Source organism: Artemia sp. Qi Xiang Cuo, chromosome 18 (assembly GCF_049724085.1).
Source record: "Artemia sp. Qi Xiang Cuo chromosome 18, ASM4972408v1, whole genome shotgun sequence".
Taxonomy (NCBI): domain Eukaryota; kingdom Metazoa; phylum Arthropoda; class Branchiopoda; order Anostraca; family Artemiidae; genus Artemia; species Artemia sp. Qi Xiang Cuo.
In genome coordinates, this window is record NC_142811.1 from 51,551,850 (window position 1) to 51,573,744 (window position 21,895).

Sequence of the window (21,895 nt, forward strand, 5' to 3'; positions counted from 1 at the left end):
CTCAGAGGGGCGGCAACATATTTGTCCACCTTGATATGGCAATAACCGACGTAAACGCCATATTTCAGTGCTTTTTCAAGAGATTCTTTGTCTCTGAATGTTAGCTTGACTGACTTGCTAGTACCATAGCGTTTCGCTTCTTGGATCCCTTCCATAGCAGACTCAATCTCCTCGTTTGTCGTATCTTCAGGGACAAATTTAGCCACTGCCAGGAATTTCGGTTTATGGACTTTAACTACAGCCGCGGAATTCAATTTTATGCTATTAGCTATAGCTTCTGCATCATGCTCGGTTCTAACATACAACACCAGCGTATTGCTTCTCGTAACTACTTTCTGGACTTTTCCGGATGCACCTTTGGAATCAAGAAATTCTTTCTTCTTTTTGCACGATTTAGAGATTTCAGGTGGTGCTTCTTTTACGGGAAGCGGGTTACTTAGAGATTCGCTGGGAGTAGGCCACGTTTTAGTGACAAAACTGGCGTTGCATCGGTCCAGCCATGCATTAATTTTTTCACCACATTCGTTTAGTTTGCACGTTAATGAGGTAAATACATCGTGAGATATGGAAGGAGTCTCAGATGGATCATAAATAGTGAATTTGAAAGGGAAATCACCCTTAGCGTCCAATTCCTTCATAGCATGAATCGCATCTTCTACAAAAACAGATGTATTTATTGTGATTCTACGCTCTTTCAAAATGATTCCTTCTTTATTTAATTGATCTCGTATAAATCTTACGGCTTGTGTGACAGATTCCTTGTCAAAAAATCTCACGGCAGTGCTTACAACCGATTCATGGGGACTATCTTTGAAGCTAAGTGAACGCTGGATGAAATTTAAAAAAGGGCTATATAAATACTTGATTTTTGCCATTTTTTTTCTTCGCTTTTGATCTATCCAAATTAAGCCCGATCGTACCCAATGATGTCACAAAAACTAACAATCCAAGTCCTTAATCACATCCAACACCGGTCCAAAAAGTATTCGCAAACATATACGAATCGCATCTGGCTATTCACTCGTTTCTTGGGTGAATGAATGCTGAATAAACTACACAGAAAGAATGCTGACAAGATACAGCTAACAAAGCCTGTGGGAATTGCGGGTACCCAAATCACCTTTCCCCAGCAGCTTAAGGATCAATATCCGGCCGGGACCGATATGGCTCTTGTGTTTGTTCCCGCTCTCTTCTGCAAAGGCTGTCACTAATCAGCGAAAAAACAATGAAAATTTGGCTATTAAACTATTTTTATTAGCCAAATAATCCTTTATCTTTCCCTTCTTTCCTTCCTTTCCTTTCCCTTAAAATTTGAACTGTTGTTGCTACCGTATTAAAAATCCAAACAAAGCAAATAGTCCATATCAATAAGTTTACCTTAGATTATAATCCGTAGCAGAAATAATCCTGTGAAATAATCCCCAAGGTCACTGAATATATTATAGCTCAAGGCACTGAATTAATACAATTTCACAGCTGAATATATATATATATATATATATATATATATATATATATATATATATATATATATATATATATATATATATATATATATATATATGTATATATATATGGTTCTAGAAAGAATCTATCTAGATATCCTCCAACCAATAGTAAGGGTTATATCTTCCTGTCGTAAATGCATAATTTAGTCATTATTTAAGATCCAAGATACCCTTAAAGGTCAGTACTATGATATTTTTAAAAAAATCTGGTTGCTCAAAGTGTTGCTTACTGAATCACTGATGATAGTAGTCTGTCCAAGAGTTATCATAATCAGTGCTATACAGAAAAGAAAGATCATTAAGCAGGAAAGAAGTGGGTGTAGCTAAGGCTTACCCTAACGAGGTTGATCTAGTTGGAGTAAAAATAAGTCTTAAAGATAAAGAAACACAAACAATATTGTGTTTATAACTAAGGAATTCCTAACAGAAATTACACCTAAGATGATTAGAAAACATTAATAGTAGGAGACTTTAATGCTCATAGTCCTACTTGGGGAGGAAAAAAAACTGACAAGGCTAGCCAATTTTTAGAAAACCTATTAAATGGATTCCCCGAAACGTCAATAGCTCCAGCACATGGTATGAAAACCTATTATGACTGCAAAACTAACCTTTTCTCGACCATTTACCTACAACTAATTCCAAATAAACTATCCAGATATTTATAAAAGTATGTACAATCCCTCATGTACTTACAGACCACTCTGCCATACTGGTAGAAATTGGTAGATTTGCTTATGAAGGAAAAGAGCACACTCCAAAATTTAATAATAACAGGATAAATTGGATTAAATTTGAAGAGATCGTAAATAATATTGATTATACACCTATTTAACAAAGCCAAGATCTAGAATTATGTACCACAAGATTAACTACTCATCTCAAGGAAGCTGCAATATCATTACCTTAAATTACCTTAAATCGCACTTGCTAGCGATAGGACGAATCCTGTGTCCACCAGCTTCAGTGATGATAGTTAATCATCATCTGTGGCGTCCCAAATGGTGCACCACGGTTTGTTGAGCCACTCCCTATCCACTGATGAATTGAATGCATCCACACTGGCAGAGATTACTGTTTTTTCACTAAGGGAGTTCCACAAGCTGACAACTCTATTTGAGACGAACTTGTTCCTTAGTCTGGTGTTGGCTCGTTTTCGGAAAAGCTTTTGAGAATGACCACGAGTTCAGTTTGAATTGTCCGGTTGGAAAAGGCCAGGACTGGTATCCTCAGCATTTAGGAGCTTGTATGCTGTTATCACATCGCCTCGTTTGCGACGATATGTTAGAGATGGTATTCTAAGCTTGCGGAGACGGGATGGATAAGGGACATCATAGAGGTCTCTAATACATTTCGTTGCCCTCCTTTGTACTGATTCTAGAGCTGCTTGGTCTGTCTTATTGATTGGGCATGCGATACACATTCCAAACTCTAACCTTGGTCGAACTAGACTCTTGTATAGCTTGGTCATAACAGTTGGAGATCTGCTAGTGAACGTTCTTTTGATTAAGCCAAGAGTCTGATTAGCCTTCGCAATAGTTGCTTGTGTATGAATATGAAATTTCAATTCGTCGTCTACCAGGACACCAAGATCTCTCTCGGTGTGGCTGCTGGAAATGGCATTTCGGGACCCATCCCTACAATCCATATGGTACTGAGTGTGTGGGTTTTTCTTCCCAAGGTGGAGAGTCTTGCATTTTGATGCGTTGAATTCAAGCCTCCAAATATTAGTCCAGTGAGTGAATGTATTGAGGTCCAGTTAGATCGACTTAATATTCTCCGCTGTGTCTGCACGACCAATAAGTTTCGAGTCATCAGCGTTGAGGCTTACTTTGTTGTTTAGGATTTTTGGCATGTCATTTATATATATATTAAATAAGGTCGGACCCGAAACTGTGCCCTGGGGGACACCACTTCCAACAGCGGCCACCTCGGAGAAAAACGTCCTTCCATCTTCGCCAAATACTTTAACCGTCTGTTTCCTATCTGTTAAGAACTGCATCACCCACTCAACCTCACCACCACACCATCATCAATACCTAGAACTACTAGCAAACAATACTGAAACAAATTATCAAAGAAAACATCAGAAACATGGTGGAATGATGAGTGTCAAGCTTCATTTACCGCAAAAAGAGATGTAGAAAAGAATTTTAGGAAAAACCTCACAATATACCTCCAATTTAAGCAAGCCTGCTCAAGACTGAGAAGAGACACAAGAAAGGCCAAAGCCCTGACATGTCCTTTCTACTTGGAAATAATTGACAGATACGCACCTGAATAGAAAATAAACCACGTTTTATACATAATCATGGGAACAAGAAAAAGAATATAATGTTAAGTATCCCCTATTTGTATCTGGTATCCAACTTGAAGACGATAGAAAAAATCTGAAGCTCTTGCCGACATCTACCAAGAGAAGTTTTCCCACAAAGGAGAATTAGATAAGCAAAGGTACTATGAAAGATTAAATTCAGTTTATAAGCCAAGACCCCTTACACAACCCTTAAGAACAAATAAATTCCTGCAAGCAGTAAACAAAATGAATCAGAAAGCAAACACAGGTGAAGATGAAATTCATTTCTCATGGGTATCAAATACCCCAAGACATTTCCAAGAAGCTCTCATACATACATTCAACTTCTGCTACACACAAGGAGTATTTCCCCAGCAATGAAAGCAAGCAATAATAAAACCCGTGGCCAAACAAGGGAAACCCAAAGATGACCCAAATTCATAGAGACCAATAGTATGTCTACCAACCCTTCGTAATTTGCTTGACAGAATGGTGTACAAGCGTGTCCAGTAGTACACAGAGACAAATAACATCCTTCCAAAATATCAAGCTGAATTCAGAGCTTACCTTTCTACGATAGATCATCATTATAAAACTTTTTACAGATAAAAAGAAAACTTTGAGTGAAGGATTAATACTGGGTGCTTTACTGATTGATTTAGAATGAGCATATGACAATGCACAAAAGACATACTTGGGGAAAGACTCCATGCTTTAAGTTTTCCTCTATCAATCAGAAAACGTATTGATAACTTTCTAGACAATTGAACTTTCAAAGCTAAAGTAAATGGGAAACTATCAACCTCAAGACCTATTGAAAAGGGAATCACTCAGGAAGCCGTACTCAGCTGTTTATTATTCATATCATATGTGATAGTATTAAAAATTGACTCGCCAAATGAAATTTTTGCAGATGACATCGGGGCATGAGTAACAGGAAAACCATTTGCTGAAGTTGCAAATAAAATCCAAATTATTGCGAACTGCCAACAAAACTTTTCCACCAGCATGAAACTACCCATATCAGTCCCCCAATCCTTGGTCATATATTTCCATCATAGACAAAAAGTAGAATTACAACCAGTTATCCTAAGAAATTCTACGATCCCTACTACCTTGGAATAATCATGGGCTTACCTTCAAACCTGACATTGACTATATCATACAATCATGCATGAAAAAAATTATAATTTTGCAAAGACTGTTTGGTACAACTTGGGGCATTATGCATGGAACCCTTCTTAAACTCTACGCACAGTACTTCAGACCATTAATTGAGTTTGGTTTGATTATCTATAGAACTTGCTAAAAACAGTTTTTCAACAAACTAGAATGTGTAAAAAATACAGCAATCCACCTTGCTACAGGATGTAGGAAAACAGTAAAGATTCAAAACCTTCTACAAGACGGAGGGCTCCCACCAGTTGAAAACAGATGCAAATTCTTAACTATAAGATACCTGACAAACTTGGAAACAACCCCTCACCATTTCTTTTGTCTAGAAGCCAGAGCTAGCCAGCTAGAGCCTAAAAATCACCCACTGATGCCAACAATTACAGCCATAAACCCTATCACAGTTTGATAGGGTATCACAATACCCTATCAAACTAGAACATGTTGCAACTCAAATAGTAAAAGAACCCCCCATGGACATCAATCACCCCTGAGGCTAAGCTAGAATTCCTCCCCCAAATAAAAGGAAGAAATTGAATCCCAAACTGCAATCCAACATTTTCAAACAGCTTTTAAAAAAGAAATATAATGGATGTGCCCAACTATTTGTTGATGGGTCTCTAACTGAAGAGGGATGTGGAAGTGGGTGCTTTTTAAAAGAGCAGAGTCTGTGCATTAAGGAAAAACACGAGGCAAGGACCAGCATACTAACAGCTGAAGAAGCTACAATCAATTTGGCATTAGAGACCCAAATTAAAATGAAACACAATAATATTTTCTGACTCTAAGTCTGTCCTCAATATCCTAAAAACCACTAACTTTGAATCACTGGACATAGACCTACATCAAACCATAGAAAACCTAAACAGCCTTGGAAGATTACACCGTGTTATTTAATTTCAATATATACCTAGTCATCTAGGTATTGAAGGAAACAAAAAACAGACAAGACATGGCTAATTGTAGACAGCGAAAATCCAAGACAGATGGTCCAAGTAATTGAGAGGCAAATATAACTAGATTACGACTGAAAACATTACCTAAATTAAGGCCTTACCAAACTTTTCCCCCTTCCCAACTCAGATGCAATCAGTCTGGTTTCATTGCCCGTGAACAAATACAGTTAACCTCAACCACCACTCTTTTTCAAATAAAATAAAGCAGACAAAGGGAGAAGTTGCCTATAGCCCATTTTCCAGGTATTGTAAGAACACAGAAGAAACCCCTGAGCACATATTATTTAATTGTAAAATATTGGGAAGAAGACAAGTCAATCTCTTCAATTTGCAAACTAAGCTAGGACTGGAATCAAACCCACTGACCAATGTAAAAACTTTAACCCAATCTTCAAAAAGATTTTTTCATACATGCTTTTAACCTGTTAATGGTATATAAACCTGCAACACCATATGTAGTTGGTCAAAATGGGCGACTTTATTGAATTGAATATACCCGGCTATGACGTTACCGCATATTTTTACCTAAAATATGCGTAGATCAGCTGATGGTAGATCAGCTGATCTACTATCTTTACATATTCATGCTTATTTTGAATATTTATCGAAAAGCAGTGTTTACAACAAAGGCATTTGCTATAATAGAAACGTAATTTTGACGACACACCAGAAACTACGTAGTAAGGCAACGTCTCATTCAGCCACAATTCAATTATCCCAAGAAGAAGATTGCAAATTTATTGTGAGAAAAGAAGAACAAACCAAAGACTGGGATATTTCCGATCCAGCTCAGAAAGAAGAGGGGCAAATGATCTGATTTTCGGGACACATACATCGCTTGCCTACAGTTGATTGAAGTAACGTACTGCCAACAACGATATCTACTTTTTTTTAATAAAGATAATATTTCATAAACTGCACAATGCTTATAAATTTTTGACTATTTTTTTCAATTTGCGCCCCTAAAACTCCGCGCCTATTGCGAGTGTCCCCTCAACTTCCTCCTCTAAAATCACCTGTGGTGAAAGGGGTGTTGGAAAACTTGTGAAAAACACACGCCTAAATGTTTTTTAAGAAGTATAAAAATTCTGATTATTCTGTTCCGAATTTTTTCCCGTTAGTCTAAGGAGAAATCAAGTCTCTTTGTTGAAAAGGGGGACATAACAAATATGAACAAATTAATTGGATCGAGTTTGTTATTAAATTTGGTCAAAATTGAGCTGTTTTCACTTTTAAGATTGTCTTCACTTTCTGTTTTTGTGTTATTAGGGCCGTTTTTTCACTCATCAATGTGCTAAGATCTTACATTTTTTGTCAGAAAACGCTTAAAAGTGAAATCTTTGAACAAAGATCTTACATCTTTGGTCGTTTTTGTGCAAACGTCTTTCATCATTCTGCTCTGATCAGCGGTCTGAGAAGAATGATGAGTAGATAATCAAAGTTCTCTCATCTTTCTTTTATATGGCAAAACAGTGGCGGTCTTCGCACTTTTTGCTAATGTCAGTGAGCTGTAAGATCTTAGAACAAAGATGAGTTAAAAAACGATAGTCTTTGCAAAAAGATGTAAGATCTTTGTGCTAAAAAACGGGCTTATTATAAGAGGAAGTTGATGGGGACCAAATCCCTTTTCAATACCATCCTCTTGGTCCACTCTCCGTTGGTTTTTTCAAGTAGGTTCTGAGCCAAAGAAAGAAAGTAAAAAGCTGTGCTCTTTATTGGTTTTATACTTTTTCCCAAATCTGTTCAGAAGAAACCCTTTCAAACTTTAGCATAAAGTTTGGTGGGTTGTGGGGGATAGGGAGGGTAGGCTCTCAAATCTTAATTATAGTTTCTCCTCGTATTTAATTTTAATGTCGTTCTTTACGTTCATTTATAAGAATTGTTCCTTTTCATTCAACAAGTACCAATTCAAAACACTCAAGCGTTAAATAAGCAACCGTAGTAATCACCTAATGTCTCCACAACAGCTTACGTGTATGTAATGCCAGAAATGTGCAATATTTTTCAATTTGTAAGACTGGAACAACAAAATGGCACTGCCAATTATTGAGCAAAAAGGTATTTCTTACCAGAGTCATGAAGGTCTTACCAGAATCATTCAAGGGTTTTCAATGAACATAAGGAAACTATCAAAGTTTACCAATACTCTCTAGCCAGCCCTATTCTCACCCCTGCTTCGAAACATATGCTGCAAATTTTTTCAGCAAAACCGTAAATGAGAAGAACCTTGTTTGGGCCAAAATCATGCAAACTGTTTAAGTCTATTCGAAAACTTACTGGAGAAAGTGCTTGTCCCCCACCCCACAACGCTGTAGAAGAAAGCAGGTATGTGACTCCTGGTCTGAAATGGATGCATGCAAGGATCTTAATTCGGTATGATTGAAGACGCAAGTCATCCTTCAAAACCACCCACCACCGCCAACTTTTCTTTGGAGGGTAAGTATTTTTTTTCTTTCTAATAGGTTGAAACTTCTTGGGTAAGGATTTTCAAGCCTAACTTCTTTTCTCCCTTTAGTGTTATTCGTTTTTTATTTAGTACACTAAGGTCTTGATCAATGCATTTTTTTTGTCCACAGTCTACCCCTCTCAGACATGCTTTTATAAAGTTTATATTTTACCGTACATTTTTAAAACTTAATCTTTATGATATTTTCTTTAAAACACGGCTTGGATTCCAAATTTAAAAGTACTACTACTGTTACTGACAACTCACCACAGCACCAAGCCGCCTGAGGCCAACACAGCTACGCACGCTCCTCCTCCATCCCAATCTATTCAAAGCCTCCCTTTTTACACCCTCCCACGAAGTTCCCATTTTTAAATTTAAAAGTCATTGGCAGAAATTTACAAAAATATTTACAGAATGCAAAATTTACAGAATGGTTTGAAAAAATTAGTCCTTCGTACTGTAGAATACTATATCCAACTGAGGTTCTATACTTGAGTATCAAGTCCCATTAATATGGATTGATTATTCTATCATCATTATATCTTCAAGTTTCTAATATAGTAAGTTCATAGCTTTTTCTAAAAGTTCCAAGTGCACTATCTGTTCAGTTCAGTTTAGTACTATTATATATTTTCTTAAGAGTTTAATTTTTTTTTCCATAAAGCAAGTTCCAAATACTGAGGGCTAATTGTAATTATTACAATGCTTAGTCATATAATGTTTTCATAAAAATTATGAAGCTTTATCATTCATAAAACAAAACGGAACTTAATCGTTATTCACACTTATGTGAGGGTGCAAAAAATTGATGCAACGCTGGACATGTTTATGGTAAACAGAGCTTATTAGTCCAGTAAATCTACGAAACTCTGGGACAAAATTGCAATATAAAAGATTTTTACACCGTTTTGTAGAGAAAAAAATTCTGTACAACATATCAAAGGGCCCTCAAATTCCCTTTGGCAGAACAGGTTAAAAAACAGAAGGAATGGGGGAAAATTGGACAAATTCAGGGGAAGATTTATTGTGCGCTCGAATTTCACGTCTGCTCTTGTTCTGCGCGGAGAAATCGAAAAAAGAAAGTTATTTTGTTTTATCGCTGGACTTGGTTTGATTTCCCCCTTTAGTGGGGGAGGGGAAGGGGGAAAACAGTATCCTTGAGAGTTGTGCGATATGGCTGGTCAAAATATTGCCCCCAAGGTTTTTTGAATGGATGATTTAAGAAAACATGGTGTTAGATTCGTATATTGCTTTTCTGCAGTGTTTTCACCGTAGGGGAGACAATGCATCGGGCCTTCGGAGTACGTGGGCAGATTTACTTCTTCATTGTCATCAACAAAGTCTTCTTCATTGTTATCAACAAAAACATCTTTATTGGAGGACGCAATCCCTTGGCAGTCTTTGCAAGCAAGTGTCCAAGGCAATTCATTTTTTTTGGCAACTACGCCGTGAACTGTAATAGTTGGAACGCGTGCAGCTGCAACGAATCACATTTAGCAGATGAGGCGGAGTAGGTCTGATGTCTGTCATGATTGGAGTGAGGCGTCCGTCACGTAATCGCCAACTCCAGTCTTTTGGGTCGAGTTCTGACGCAGCATTACGCAATTCAGTTACATGATAGAAGATTCTATAAGAATGAAATTTCACAGCCGATGGAGTTGGTGGAAGTCTCTCTGGGCTCACAAAAGTTGATTTCTTTGAGCTGTTCAGTTTTTCTAGAAAAACCCTGTACCTAGCTTTGCTGAGACCCTCCCCTTTCTTAGCCTTGTAGAAACACAGCAAAATATTTTCACAATCTTGCTGGACTTCTTCCTTCGTAGAGCGCGAATTAAAGAATACTTCACAGTTATTCCTAAATTCTTCATGACTTTTCAGGAATGGCAGGACAGCCTGCTTTCCTATTCCAAACAAACGGGACGTCGTGTCGCAACCAAGAAAAGCGCGGCCAACAAGAATAGAGTGACAAACCTGTCCCAGCAATCGTTTGATAAAGTTGATGTGCCAGTATTTAGTTGACAGCGCTCTTGACGTGATACTGGTTTTGAATTAGAGATCCCTGGCTTCCGGAGGCAGGTGATGGAGGAGAAGGATCAATAAATCACTGTCGTTCCCGACTACTGCGGTTACCCTTTCCTTGGCCGCATTAACACATGTACATGCAATCAGAACGCCCGCATCTCTCTCTGCATGAAGGACAGTGAGGTCGGCTTGGACAACCTTCTCACCAATAACTCGAATAATGTTCTGCTTGTTGTTGGGATTCCGCAAGAAGTCCTTCTTCTTCCTTTGCAGCTTCATACTCAGTGTGGAAATCGAAGATCGGATATTGGATACCTTTCGTTCGTCTAACCTAGGTGACATCTTTGGTAGATGGACCTGAAGTGTAACCATCAAAGATGATGGAAGGGTTTGAATACTTCTGTGTCATGAATGAAACGTAACTTGCAAATCTATTCGAAAGATTTTCCTGTTTTCCATGGAATATGCTGGAGCATTCATCCGCCATCAATCACGTATTTTTCCGGCTCTTTTGATAACTGCCTTAGCAAAGGCTGCCTTTGCTAATTTCCAAATAGCTTTCGCTAGCTCCGTTTTATCTGGCTGTGGCGGGAGGCTTGACGATTCGAAAAGGGCAGTAGGGTAGCTTGAGATTTCGAATCTGAGAGTTTCTTCTATATCCCCTCCGGCTGTAGTTGCCGCTGCTGCAAGATGTTGGAACAGAAGACTTGCGTCAATTTGTATGTCTTCATCGTCAGCATCGTAATCGCTTTGCTTTTGCGCTTGAAGATGTAGTAATCGGCATCGGCGTCGTCCATTGACTTCAGAATTTCTTTTCCTATCGCCTTTGCTTCATCCGTGTTGACATCCCTTGCTGCTGTCATACCATTCGATATATTGCGCAATTGATTGAAGTTGTCATACGGACAGGACTGCGCAAAAACAGCTACTAAAGCCTTTACGTCCTTTTTATCCGAACAAGTCTTGTGGAAACGTGGTGGTCACATGACATGTACTCAACGCCGGTGAGACACTGCATAAGCTCATTAAATTCAGCTCGCACTGGCATTGACATTGTCCAGATCAACCTTTGCGTCTCATTCATTCCATTTCCCCTAGTGAGTTCCATGCTTGTTTTCAGTGACCTCATCATTACTTGCTTAATTACTAAGTCGGAAGAGAGCCCAGCCCAAAATCTATCGCTTCTTCGAATGACAAACATCCCATCCGCGATGTCTTTATACAGCTTCTGGTTACTTTCTTTCAGCTCTTCCAGTTGCTGAAGAAATATTCTCACCGATTTCGTATACAGGTTGTGGCCAGAAGCTGCAAAATAAGGGAGCATCTCAGAGAGTGCTTGAAGATACTGCACCCAGTTTCCAGTCCGTTCTACCCTGATTTCCTTCTTAAGCACTCCGAACATTTCTGGATACTGAAGCCATATTTTGCAGTCCTGTTGTTCTCCAGCGTCTCTTGAAATTCCATCATTCGTGTTTGGATTCGACGCACTACGTCTGCGTTAGATGCGTTTTCAAGGGTTACTTCCTCATTCATTAGAGCCATACATATTGCCGACGCTTCTATTAAGTCTTGATGACTCGCACGTATGTCATCTGTAAAGTCGAAATCATACGATTTGCAAATCAGAATGATCTGCAATGCTGAATCTATAAGCTCGTGCGCTCTCGTGGCTCTTGAAACAACCTTACCGCTAAGGATATGCTTAATGGTGTTACCGTCATATAAGCATTCAAGCATTGTTTTATTCCTGTTTCCGTCATCAAGTGCCCGATCGCTCCAAGAAAGCTCATACTGCAACGGAGACCACCGATCATTAGAACGGCTGCCTTGAGAGGACTATCAGCAGGCTCAGCATTGAGGATGTTCACTGCTTTCATGTGCAAAGGCTGGTCGAAAGTAATAACTGGTACCATTCCGTGCTGGCGTGCTTTATCGGAGATAAAACGTAAGATCGTGCATACACAAAAAAGATTGGAGGGATTGTAGTCAATAATAGGCAGAAAAACAATCGACGAAGCGCCTTTGTGTGACCCAGGGTGAATTGCTTGCATAAATCCACTTCATCCGACCCGTTTCGTGTCATGTATCCAGTTTACACGCCATAGTAGGTCAATGCCATCGATCTTGTCGTCGAAGGTGATGGTCGCGATGGGTTTTTACACAAGACTGTTCTCCTGTTGGCTTCTGTTGTAGAAGTAGAAAGGCACTTGTCCAATCGGTAGTGCAAATGTCGTGGTCGACATTGTCACCAATGAACTGGATGAAAGTTTTAGAAGTCATCCCTGGAAGTACTTTACCATAAGTTACTGCGGTAGAACACTTGAATCGAAGCACTTTAGAGTAAGAAGTAGAAAAGCCTAGCTTATTCATCTGGTCGATGAGAAAACGTGAACCAGATTGCTGGTGTTGCTGGACTCCAAGATATACTTGTAAAGGAGCGAGCAAAAATCGGGGACAGCAAACCTGCATTATTGCTTGGCCGATTGAACCTACCAGTAGGTAGTGAATCTCCAGCAAGCAGGAAAAGAGAAGCACCAGGGAATAGGATGTTAAACTCTCGTCAAAATGGTGTTAGAAGGTTTTATAAAACTGAATTGATAGACCTTTGTCTCCTCTCCAAATTCTTTAGAACCGTCTCACTATCTTTTCCCTTTAGAGAATATCATGATTTCCCCCCTCTTTTTCCCTTGTTACTGGAAAAAGGGGGAAAGGCTAATGACAGAGCAATCAAATTAACATATTCATTCTTCTCGCACTAGGAAACTCCAGAAAACAAGTCTTGGCTGAGAAGCTGAGAATCTGAGCTGAGAAGCCATCGAATTTGAGTACTCTACGCAGAATATGGACCTTCTTGTAATTATGTTACCCATGTGTGAAACTTGTGAAACCAATCTGATTTGTGTTAGTCTAGGGTTATCTGTATTACGATGGGACGAAGCAAGCAATTACATTTATTAAAACTGCATTTAGAAACTTTTTTGTCGCCTATTTTTGTAATTCCTGTAATCAGTCATTATTTTATTTTTTATTTTTTACACCAACCGAAATATATTTCCTTTTAATTACAGCACTTGGCCATTTTCACTTCGTTTTGTCTGGCGTTCTTTGGCCGTTCTTATTCTACTTTATGTTATTACCCTTTCCAATTATCATAGTTGTTACAGTTCCACTTCCTTAAAAATTCATCTTAATGCTCTAAGCTTTAGTAGTAGTTGCAAATAAATTAGCTGCTGGAGTAGTAGAAGCAGTAGTATTAGCAGTTGTAATAGTATTAGTAGTAGCGTGCACATATTGCCTTTGCCCCTCTATATTCTCTCAAATTTTCAACTTTATACCCTTAGTCTTTATTGTACTATTATCATAGTAGTAGTGGTAGTAGCAGTGCTGTATAAGTAGTAGCAGCTGCAGCAGTATTAATAGCAATAGTAGTATGCACACGTTACCTCTGGCGAGTTGAACACCCCCTTCATGATGCCCTTGAAGTTTCAGTTTGATATCGAAGGCTTTTTCAAGAATATTGTTGATATGCCCTTTTGACGATCTGAATGCACGTAGTTTGTTTTGATTTAGTTAAAATTCACCTTGCATATTTCCTTAAATTTCCTCTTCAACACCCTCGGTCTTGACAGTCCTCGCTACAGAAGCAGTAGTTGTAGCGGTAGTAGTAGTAGTAGTAGGTTTATTGGTCATTGCTCTTATCGTTTACTGGAAATTTCATACTAATGCACTTAAGTCATTCCTGAGTTACTCCCTTTTGACAACCCGTATGCACATAGCGCGTTTTGATCTAGTTCAGTACTCCTCTCACCATTCTGAAAGGTTCACCTGAAGGCCCTTCGTCTTTGACACCAAAGGTCAAACATGCCCACCTTTTTCAATAACAAATTCTATATGTAAACATATAGCTAATTTGCATAACTTACAGCCCTTTCCCTGAGGACTGTTGGGGTTGACACACCCAGAGACATAGTTAGTGGACCTTTCAACTATCTGTGCAAAATGGCAATCTCAAAATTTTCATTGGAGGTATTTTGGAAGCTTATGTGGGCGGAAGGGGGACTGGTTGCCCTCCTTGACTCTGAGAAAGGATAGTAGAACTTCTAATTTCCAATCGAATGAGCTCCTTCCGAATTTTGTACGAAAACCCCTTTTATACAAAGGGCCTTGGTGAAAAAAAATGTAAATGAACAAATAATGCATCGTACCTACATCGCTCTACTTAGGCAGCTTCCGATAATTGTATTCATGTCCAATGTGCCATATAGAAACTTTTTTGTAATTTCGACAATTCATCCTATATAGGAATAAATTCATCAAATGGTTATATTTTGATTGCTCTGGACCATGTTTAATCAACAAGGGATGACGACAAAATCAGCCAGGGAGTGGAGCAGTAATCCCGAAATACTTTTCTTGGAGATCAGGAGTGAAAAAGTAGTTTAAGCTTAACATGCACCAATGTTTTCATTGCCAATTTAAATTTTAAATATTTTATTTTCAGAGGAGCAGCAGATTTTCTTTTCTTGTGTAGGTTTTGAGGGTAAATTTATTTGTAATTTTCTTCCAGGACCTGAAAACTTATAATCCAAACGGAGATGAGCAGGATATTGAGAATGCAAATTGTGATATATCGTCTAAGCAGGAGGTTAATATTTTGATAATTCCACCCTGTATATCTACGAAACTTGACATTGATTTTTGCTCTCCTAAATCAGATGTAACTACTTGCAAGAACGAAGGTATGTTTTCAAATATCAATAGCTTACATATAAAGATGATTTCTTAAACCACATTGGCCTGCCATAATACAAGAAAAGGAAACGATCAAAAATGGGATTTTTAAGGCCAAACTAGAAGACTGAATAAACAAACCAAGCGAATATTTCGAGAGAACAACCGCCTCTCTTATTCAGCGAGAAACGAAATAATGTATTAAAGGACAGTATCAAAGAAAAAAAAACACAAAAACGCGGAAAGTCAATGGGAAAAGAAACCAAAAAATTAAAAGATGAATAAAATTCAATAAAAGCCAAAGATTATAAGAATTAAAACCAAATACCTAACAGCGATAAAAGCGAGTCATTCGCAAAAATCCGCGATTTGCACAAAATCCAAAAAATTATGAACTACCATCGACGGATACTAGCGAACAACTGAGAAATAAAAGAAAAACAAATGGTTTTTTTTTATTTCTTTTCACATTGACTTTCCGCGTTTATTTTTTGTTGTTGTTGTTTTTTTTTTTTCGGTGCTTTCCTTGAATACATTATTTCGTTTCGCGCTGAAGAAGAGAGGCGGTTGTGCTCTCGAAATATTCGCTTTGTTTTTTTTTATTCAGTATCCTCGTTTGGCCTTAAAAACCCCATTTTTAATTGTTTCCTTTACTTCTATTAGCTTACGTATATTTTTGTAAACAAAATCAGATGTGTGTACGTAGTTTTAAACCACATATTCAATTCAATCATTTATTACCCACAACTACAGGAAACAAGTAGTACAAGTGGAGTATAAACATAATAATAAAAAAGAAAAACAAAGAAAAACAACAAAGAACATCAACAAACATTAGCAATTAATTTCTACTAAGAAAAAACTGTAAAAGACCATGGTCAGGGCCAATATTACGAAATGCATCTGCAGAAAGCTTTTTGTGTAGGTCATAGAGCTTTTGAGTTACATCCGTAACATAGAAATTTTTAACTAGATACCGTTTTCTAGTCCATGGCGAGTAGTACATATACACCGAGTAGTAAGATAATAGTCAGGGTAGAAACTTAAAAATATATGACGAATAATTTTGGAACCTTGAAAATGGACAAAGGCTATAACACTCCAAAAAAACTAAAACAAAAGTGACACAAAAAGCGGAAAACGGACAGAATTGAAGTGTCATGATAAGAATCTGTTGCACTGTCAGACTAATCTAATAGATTCTTGTTTCTATTCACTGAAGAAAAAATAGGGACATCTGGGACATCTGATGTCCCAAATGGGACATCTCAAGAACCAGTAGAGATCCTGGTTTTTAGCAGGCGTACGGTATGTAAGCCGTTATTGGTTTGGTTCTAAGTTTGACTAGATAAACTACTCTAGTCTCAGTTCGTTTTGGGTTTCATTTATTCATTGATTATGACTTATGTTTGGTTTTTGCTTGAATTATTATTTGACTTTATGTCTGCTATTCCTTGGTTTAACAGAGTCCTGGTTTGACAATTAGATTATTAATTAATAAGTGATCATATTCTCTCTCCCGAAGATGGCCCAAAGAGGACCAAAATATTAACGGGAAAAATCACATTGATTGTATGATTAATAACAGAGGTGTGATTTACCCGTTAATTCTCAAAGACCATGCAGCATACCATTCGTCCCTGAACAGAAACGCAGTTCTTTGGAAAGAACCTATATCAAAGACTGTTTATGTCGACATTCGAGAAGAGGTTAGTCTAAGCAATCAGGAGATTATGCAGTTTCAAATAGAAGGTTCTTAAACAGGTGCCTATTAGTTGTGATATTCATTTAATTAAAACGTAGGAATTCAATAGCTAAAAAAATTCGCGAATATTATTAGTTGCTAGAATTTGGTGTAATTTATTTTCAGTGATTTTTGTTTGTTTTGTTGTTATTGTTTTTTTTTAAAGTATGTCTTTGCAATCTTTTTTATTCATGTCTCAATTAGGCTACCGCGTCAAATTTATTAATTCAAAAATTCATCCTATATAGAAAAGAAATTCATCGTATGATTAATGGTAAATTTGAAAGCACTGGACTATCCATATCTCTAATTGAACAATGAACTCTTACGAAGATAATGCAGGGAGCGGGGGGGGGTTTGATACTCCTAAAAGAATTTTGCTGGGAGAAAAAATGTTAAAAAAAGAGCTTTTGCGAAGTTAATGTACTTACGCTTTAAGTGCCATTTTAAATTTTAATCTTGTAATTTTAGAAAAGTTGCAGATCAAATTTCTCAAGTGGGTTCATGAATTTATTTGCCATTTTTTTTATCAGGAATTGAAGAGTTATTTCCGAACGAAGACGAGCAGATGTTTGAGTTTACAAATCCTGATTTATCAGATAAGCTAGAGGCCAATACTCTAATCAGTTCACCTAGTATAGCTGCAAAACTTGAAAAAGATTGCGACTCTCCTAAATTGGATTTAGCTACAAGCAAGGACGAAGGTAAACATGTTTTTGTATGTGGTCAAATTATAATCACCTACGGAACAAGTACTGACAAAACCTATCCTCTCCACACAAAAAAAAGTGATCCTTTGTATACCTATGCGAACCTGGCAACTAAAAATCGTAGTTACACAATTGATCCCGGTCACTCGTCGCCTGAATCACGCTCTAGCATAATTATTGGCCGGAGCAAAGTACTTTGGCTCGGAGCGATTAAGTAGTACAACATTTTGCTTCTAGAGGCGCTGAACTACGCGGGGTCACTTTTGGAGAGTTTTGTCAGTACTTGTTCCGTAGGTGATTATACTTTGTATGTGATGCACTGAACTATCAAGTTGGTCAGATGAGGAAAATTACCATCAAGAATTCAAGATGGTCAAAGTAATCATAGAGCATTGCATGAAAAAAGAGTCTTGTTTGTTCATTATCACTTCTTTTTCACAACATTTTTGTATGCAAAGGGTGGCCGTAGAAACCAAGAAGGAGGCTCATTCTATTGAAAGCTGAAAATTCTAAAACGTTTTTGGTGTTTGAAAGTAATATTAGGGCCTTTTTTACTGTGTCTTTTTTACTACCCATACTCTTAGGGCATCCAATTGAAGCTTATAAATCATCTATTTTTCTGAAATAGTCGAAAGCTTCATTTAATGCTCCTGCGGAATTCACACAAGCTTTGCTAACCCTCGAGTATGGGCAGTAAATTCTGTAAATCCTGGAAACTACTTATTGTTTAGAGAGACATTTTAATCTCTAAAAAGTTTTGATTATGTCTTGAAATTTTCAGGAGTCATTCTCTGACTTGATAACATTGCGGTACTATAAGAGGAAAGATTCTATAAATGGGACAACAAACTGTAATTACTTGCCCGTAATTAATTTCAAATGACAGGTGCAGTCTTTGAGCCAAAGCAAACATGCTGCATTTGGAGAACCACAGCTTGCATGAAAAAGACTGGGAAGAATATTTTGCTCCCCCAAAACTAAAGACTAGAAAGGGTTAAAACCCTTATTTTAATTGGGACACATGTCTTCCAATTATGTGTCCCAAAATGGGTCCGAAATCTCATATCCGATGGATTTAGCATAATGGGACTAAATGCTATGATGGAAGAGGGAGGGGGTACAAATTGACTCAAAAACATCTTGTCCCTAAGCAGTTTTAAATTTACAGTCACAAGTCCCTGGATCAAGGCTAGCTTAATGTAAAATAAATAATTCGGGGCACAATCCCTGCAAAGATGGGTCCAAAAACTTGTTTTTGTGATTGACTCAAAACTTTTAATTGGAATAATTGTCCCCAATGCACAAAAAAGATAGAAAAAACAATATCGGTGACCCCCCCATCCATAAAAGGCCCAACAAAATTCTTCTTTGAATGTCTCGAAACTTGCAAATGAAGCATCTTGCGCGTGGAAAAACTATGTTGGGGGTACGGACTTCTAAAAACTGGGAATAGAAAATAATTCTTTCCTTGGCTTTTCATTTATCTCTGTTAGTTTTTGTCTGAGGAAACGTCTAATTTTCTAAAAAAAAAATATTGATTAGCCTCAAATGAAGCCCTTAAAAGACTAAAACTTTGCTGCATTGACCGAAGCATAACAAAATTCCCTGCAAAAAGAGTGCGCAGAGCCTTTTTTTTAGATTGACTTCAAATTTTCAAAAATTGTTTCGGGTGGTAATAGGACACAACAATTTTTTTAGGGGGGGGGGGGTTAAGGGGCTTGAAAATGAAGCAAAACTTTATTTATCCCTGATTTATTTGAAACTTTTAGCTTTATGTCCCTGTCCCAAGAGGCATCCAACATGAACAATGCACAGTTTTGGGGCTTGGTCCTCTCAAGACTGGGGTAAGACCTGTTTTTTATTTCATCAGTTAAAAGCTGATATCTTTAAGTTCTTGGGCACAAAGACCCAAATACCAAAAAATATTGGTTTTCGAGAAACAAATTCAACGTAAGCTTTTTCATTTGAACTTTCACAAATAAACAAATAAAATAATATTTTTGCTCTGAAAAAAAAATCTATGACGGTTTGCGGTCGTACGAAAGTCCACGTAACTACTGACTTCTTGTTATAAATATTTAATTAAATTAAATCAAAATGATAATAGCAATCAGAGAAAATAGCTCAAATAAAAACAATAATAGATAAATATAAATACAAAACAATGAAAATAACAAACCACATCTCAATCAATCATCAATATTCAAACTTCCCCTTTCGCACCTTTACCTCCCCGACCCACCCTTCCTCCCTACCCACCTTATCATCCATAATAAAATTCACAATTATTCCCCAAAACATAATCTTTTAAATAGTTTTTAAATTGGGGTACTTGCTCCGCCGCCCTAATGCTCACTGGTGGCATATTCCTTTCAAGTCGAGCCAGGTGTTACAATCATAAGCACTGCGCTAGCGCTGCCTAAGTAAATAACGATGTGGGCACAATGTGTTTTTTTTCTCCATACCCGGGCAGTTCGTATAAAAGGAGTTCTCGTAGAAACTTCGAAAAGGGCTCCTTCGATTGTAAATTGGAGTGGCTAGTGCCCTTTTTAATAGTCAAAAGTGATTGGAGGGCAACTACCCCCCCCCCCACGCCCATCAATTCCCCAAGCATATCCAATCAAAATTTTGAGATAGCCATTTTGTTCAGCGTAGTGTATTTCCTGGTAGAAAATATATTTATGAGGAGGACAGTCCCCCACAACCCTCAGGGCAAGGATTATAAATTATGCCCTGGGGACATATAAGGTTTTTATTGAAATCTTTGTCGTAGAAACTTGAAAAAAGGCTCATTCGATTTGAAACTTAAAGGACTTGTGCCTTTTTTAATTGTCGAAAGTGAATTCAGTTAAATTAAAGCGCTTATCACGGCCACTTTTTACCCAAACTCATCCACTCAATAATTTTCGGTAGCAATTTTATTCAACACAGTTGGAAGCTTTGGATACGCGGTCTTTACGGATGACAACCCCTCCCCATCCGGCCCTCAGGGCAAGGGTTGTAAGTTATGCCCTGGGGGCATATAAAGTTTTTATTGAAAGCGTTGTCGTAGAAACTTCAAAAGGGTTCATTCAATTTGAAATTGAAAGGGCCAGTGCCTTTTTTAATAGTTGAAAGTGATTGGATAGTGGCTAACGCCCCTCTTACGCCCACCAATTCCCCAAACGCATCCAAATAAAATTTTGAGATATACATTTTGTTCAACGTAGTTGAAAGCTCAGATAATTAGATCTCTTCGAATGACGACCCCCACAGAACCCTCACTGCAAGGGTTGTAGGTTATACTCTGGGGGCACATAAAGTTTTTATTGAAAGCGTTGTCGTAGAAACTTCAAAAGGGTTCATTCAATTTGAAATTGAAAGGGCCAGTGCCTTTTTTAATAGTTGAAAGTGATTGGATAGTGGCTAACGCCCCTCTTACGCCCACCATTTTCCCAAACACATCCAATCAAAATTTTGAAGTAGAAACTTCAAAAGGGCTCATTCAATTGGAAATTGAAAGGGCTTTTGCCTTTTTTAATAGTTGAAAGTGATTTGATAGTGACTAACACCCCTCTCGAGCCCACCATTTTCCAAAACACATCCAGTCAAAATTTTGAGATATCCATTTGTTCAACGTGGTTGAACGTTCTGGAAATTAGGTCTTTTAGGATGATAACCCCCTCAGAACCCTCAGTGCAAGGGTTGTAAGTTATGCCCTGGGGGCGTATAAGGTTTATATAGAAAGTTGCTGTATAAATCATTGGCAGTGCGATCGCGCTGCCTAAGTAAAGAACGGGGACACTCGAGAACGAGACAAGACAAGGGGACTAAGTAAGGAGGAGGACACTCCCTCAAAACCATCAGGGCAAGGGTTTTAAGTTATGCCCTGGGGGTTTATAAGAACGATGTTGGCACAATATATTATTTATTAATTTTTTCCTTAAGAACAGGGTACTTCGCATCGAAGAAGTTGTCATAGAAACCTCAAAATGCGCCCATTTAATTAGGAATTGGAGTAGTTTGTGCCCTTTTTAAAAGTCGAAAGTGATTGGAAGGCGACTATCACCCCTTCCACGCCCACTATTTCCCGAAACACATCCAGTCAAAATTTTGAGATAGCCATTTTGTTTAGAGTAGTCTATTTCCAGATAGAAATTATGCTCTTGAGGACAGTCCCCCACAGCCCTTAGGGCAAGGGTTGTAAGTTATGCCCTGGGGGCATATAAGGTTTTTTATAGAAGGGGTTGTCGTAGAAACTTCAAAAAAGGCTCATTCGATTGGAAATGAAAAGGGCTAGTGCCCTTTTTAATAGTCGAAAGTGATTAGA

At 37.9% G+C, this 21,895-nt stretch overlaps 1 protein-coding gene across 6 annotated transcripts in view; it reads left to right on the plus strand.

The window, feature by feature from the left end:
• LOC148941623 (uncharacterized) overlaps window positions 1-21,895 on the plus strand; it is a 171,070-nt gene that overhangs the window by 136,168 nt on the left and 13,007 nt on the right. For 5 of the 6 annotated variants that reach the window (XR_016143279.1, XM_089104358.1, XM_089104359.1 and 2 more), the window contains exons 4-5: window positions 14,969-15,140; window positions 17,410-17,580. Coding sequence is in view for 5 of the 6 variants with exons in the window: in XM_089104358.1 (XP_088960484.1) it covers window positions 14,969-15,140; window positions 17,410-17,580 (343 nt within the window). In the remaining variant the exon portion in view is untranslated. The remainder of the gene's footprint in view (window positions 1-14,968; window positions 15,141-17,409; window positions 17,581-21,895) is intronic. The other variant, XM_089104362.1, reaches the window with a different exon arrangement.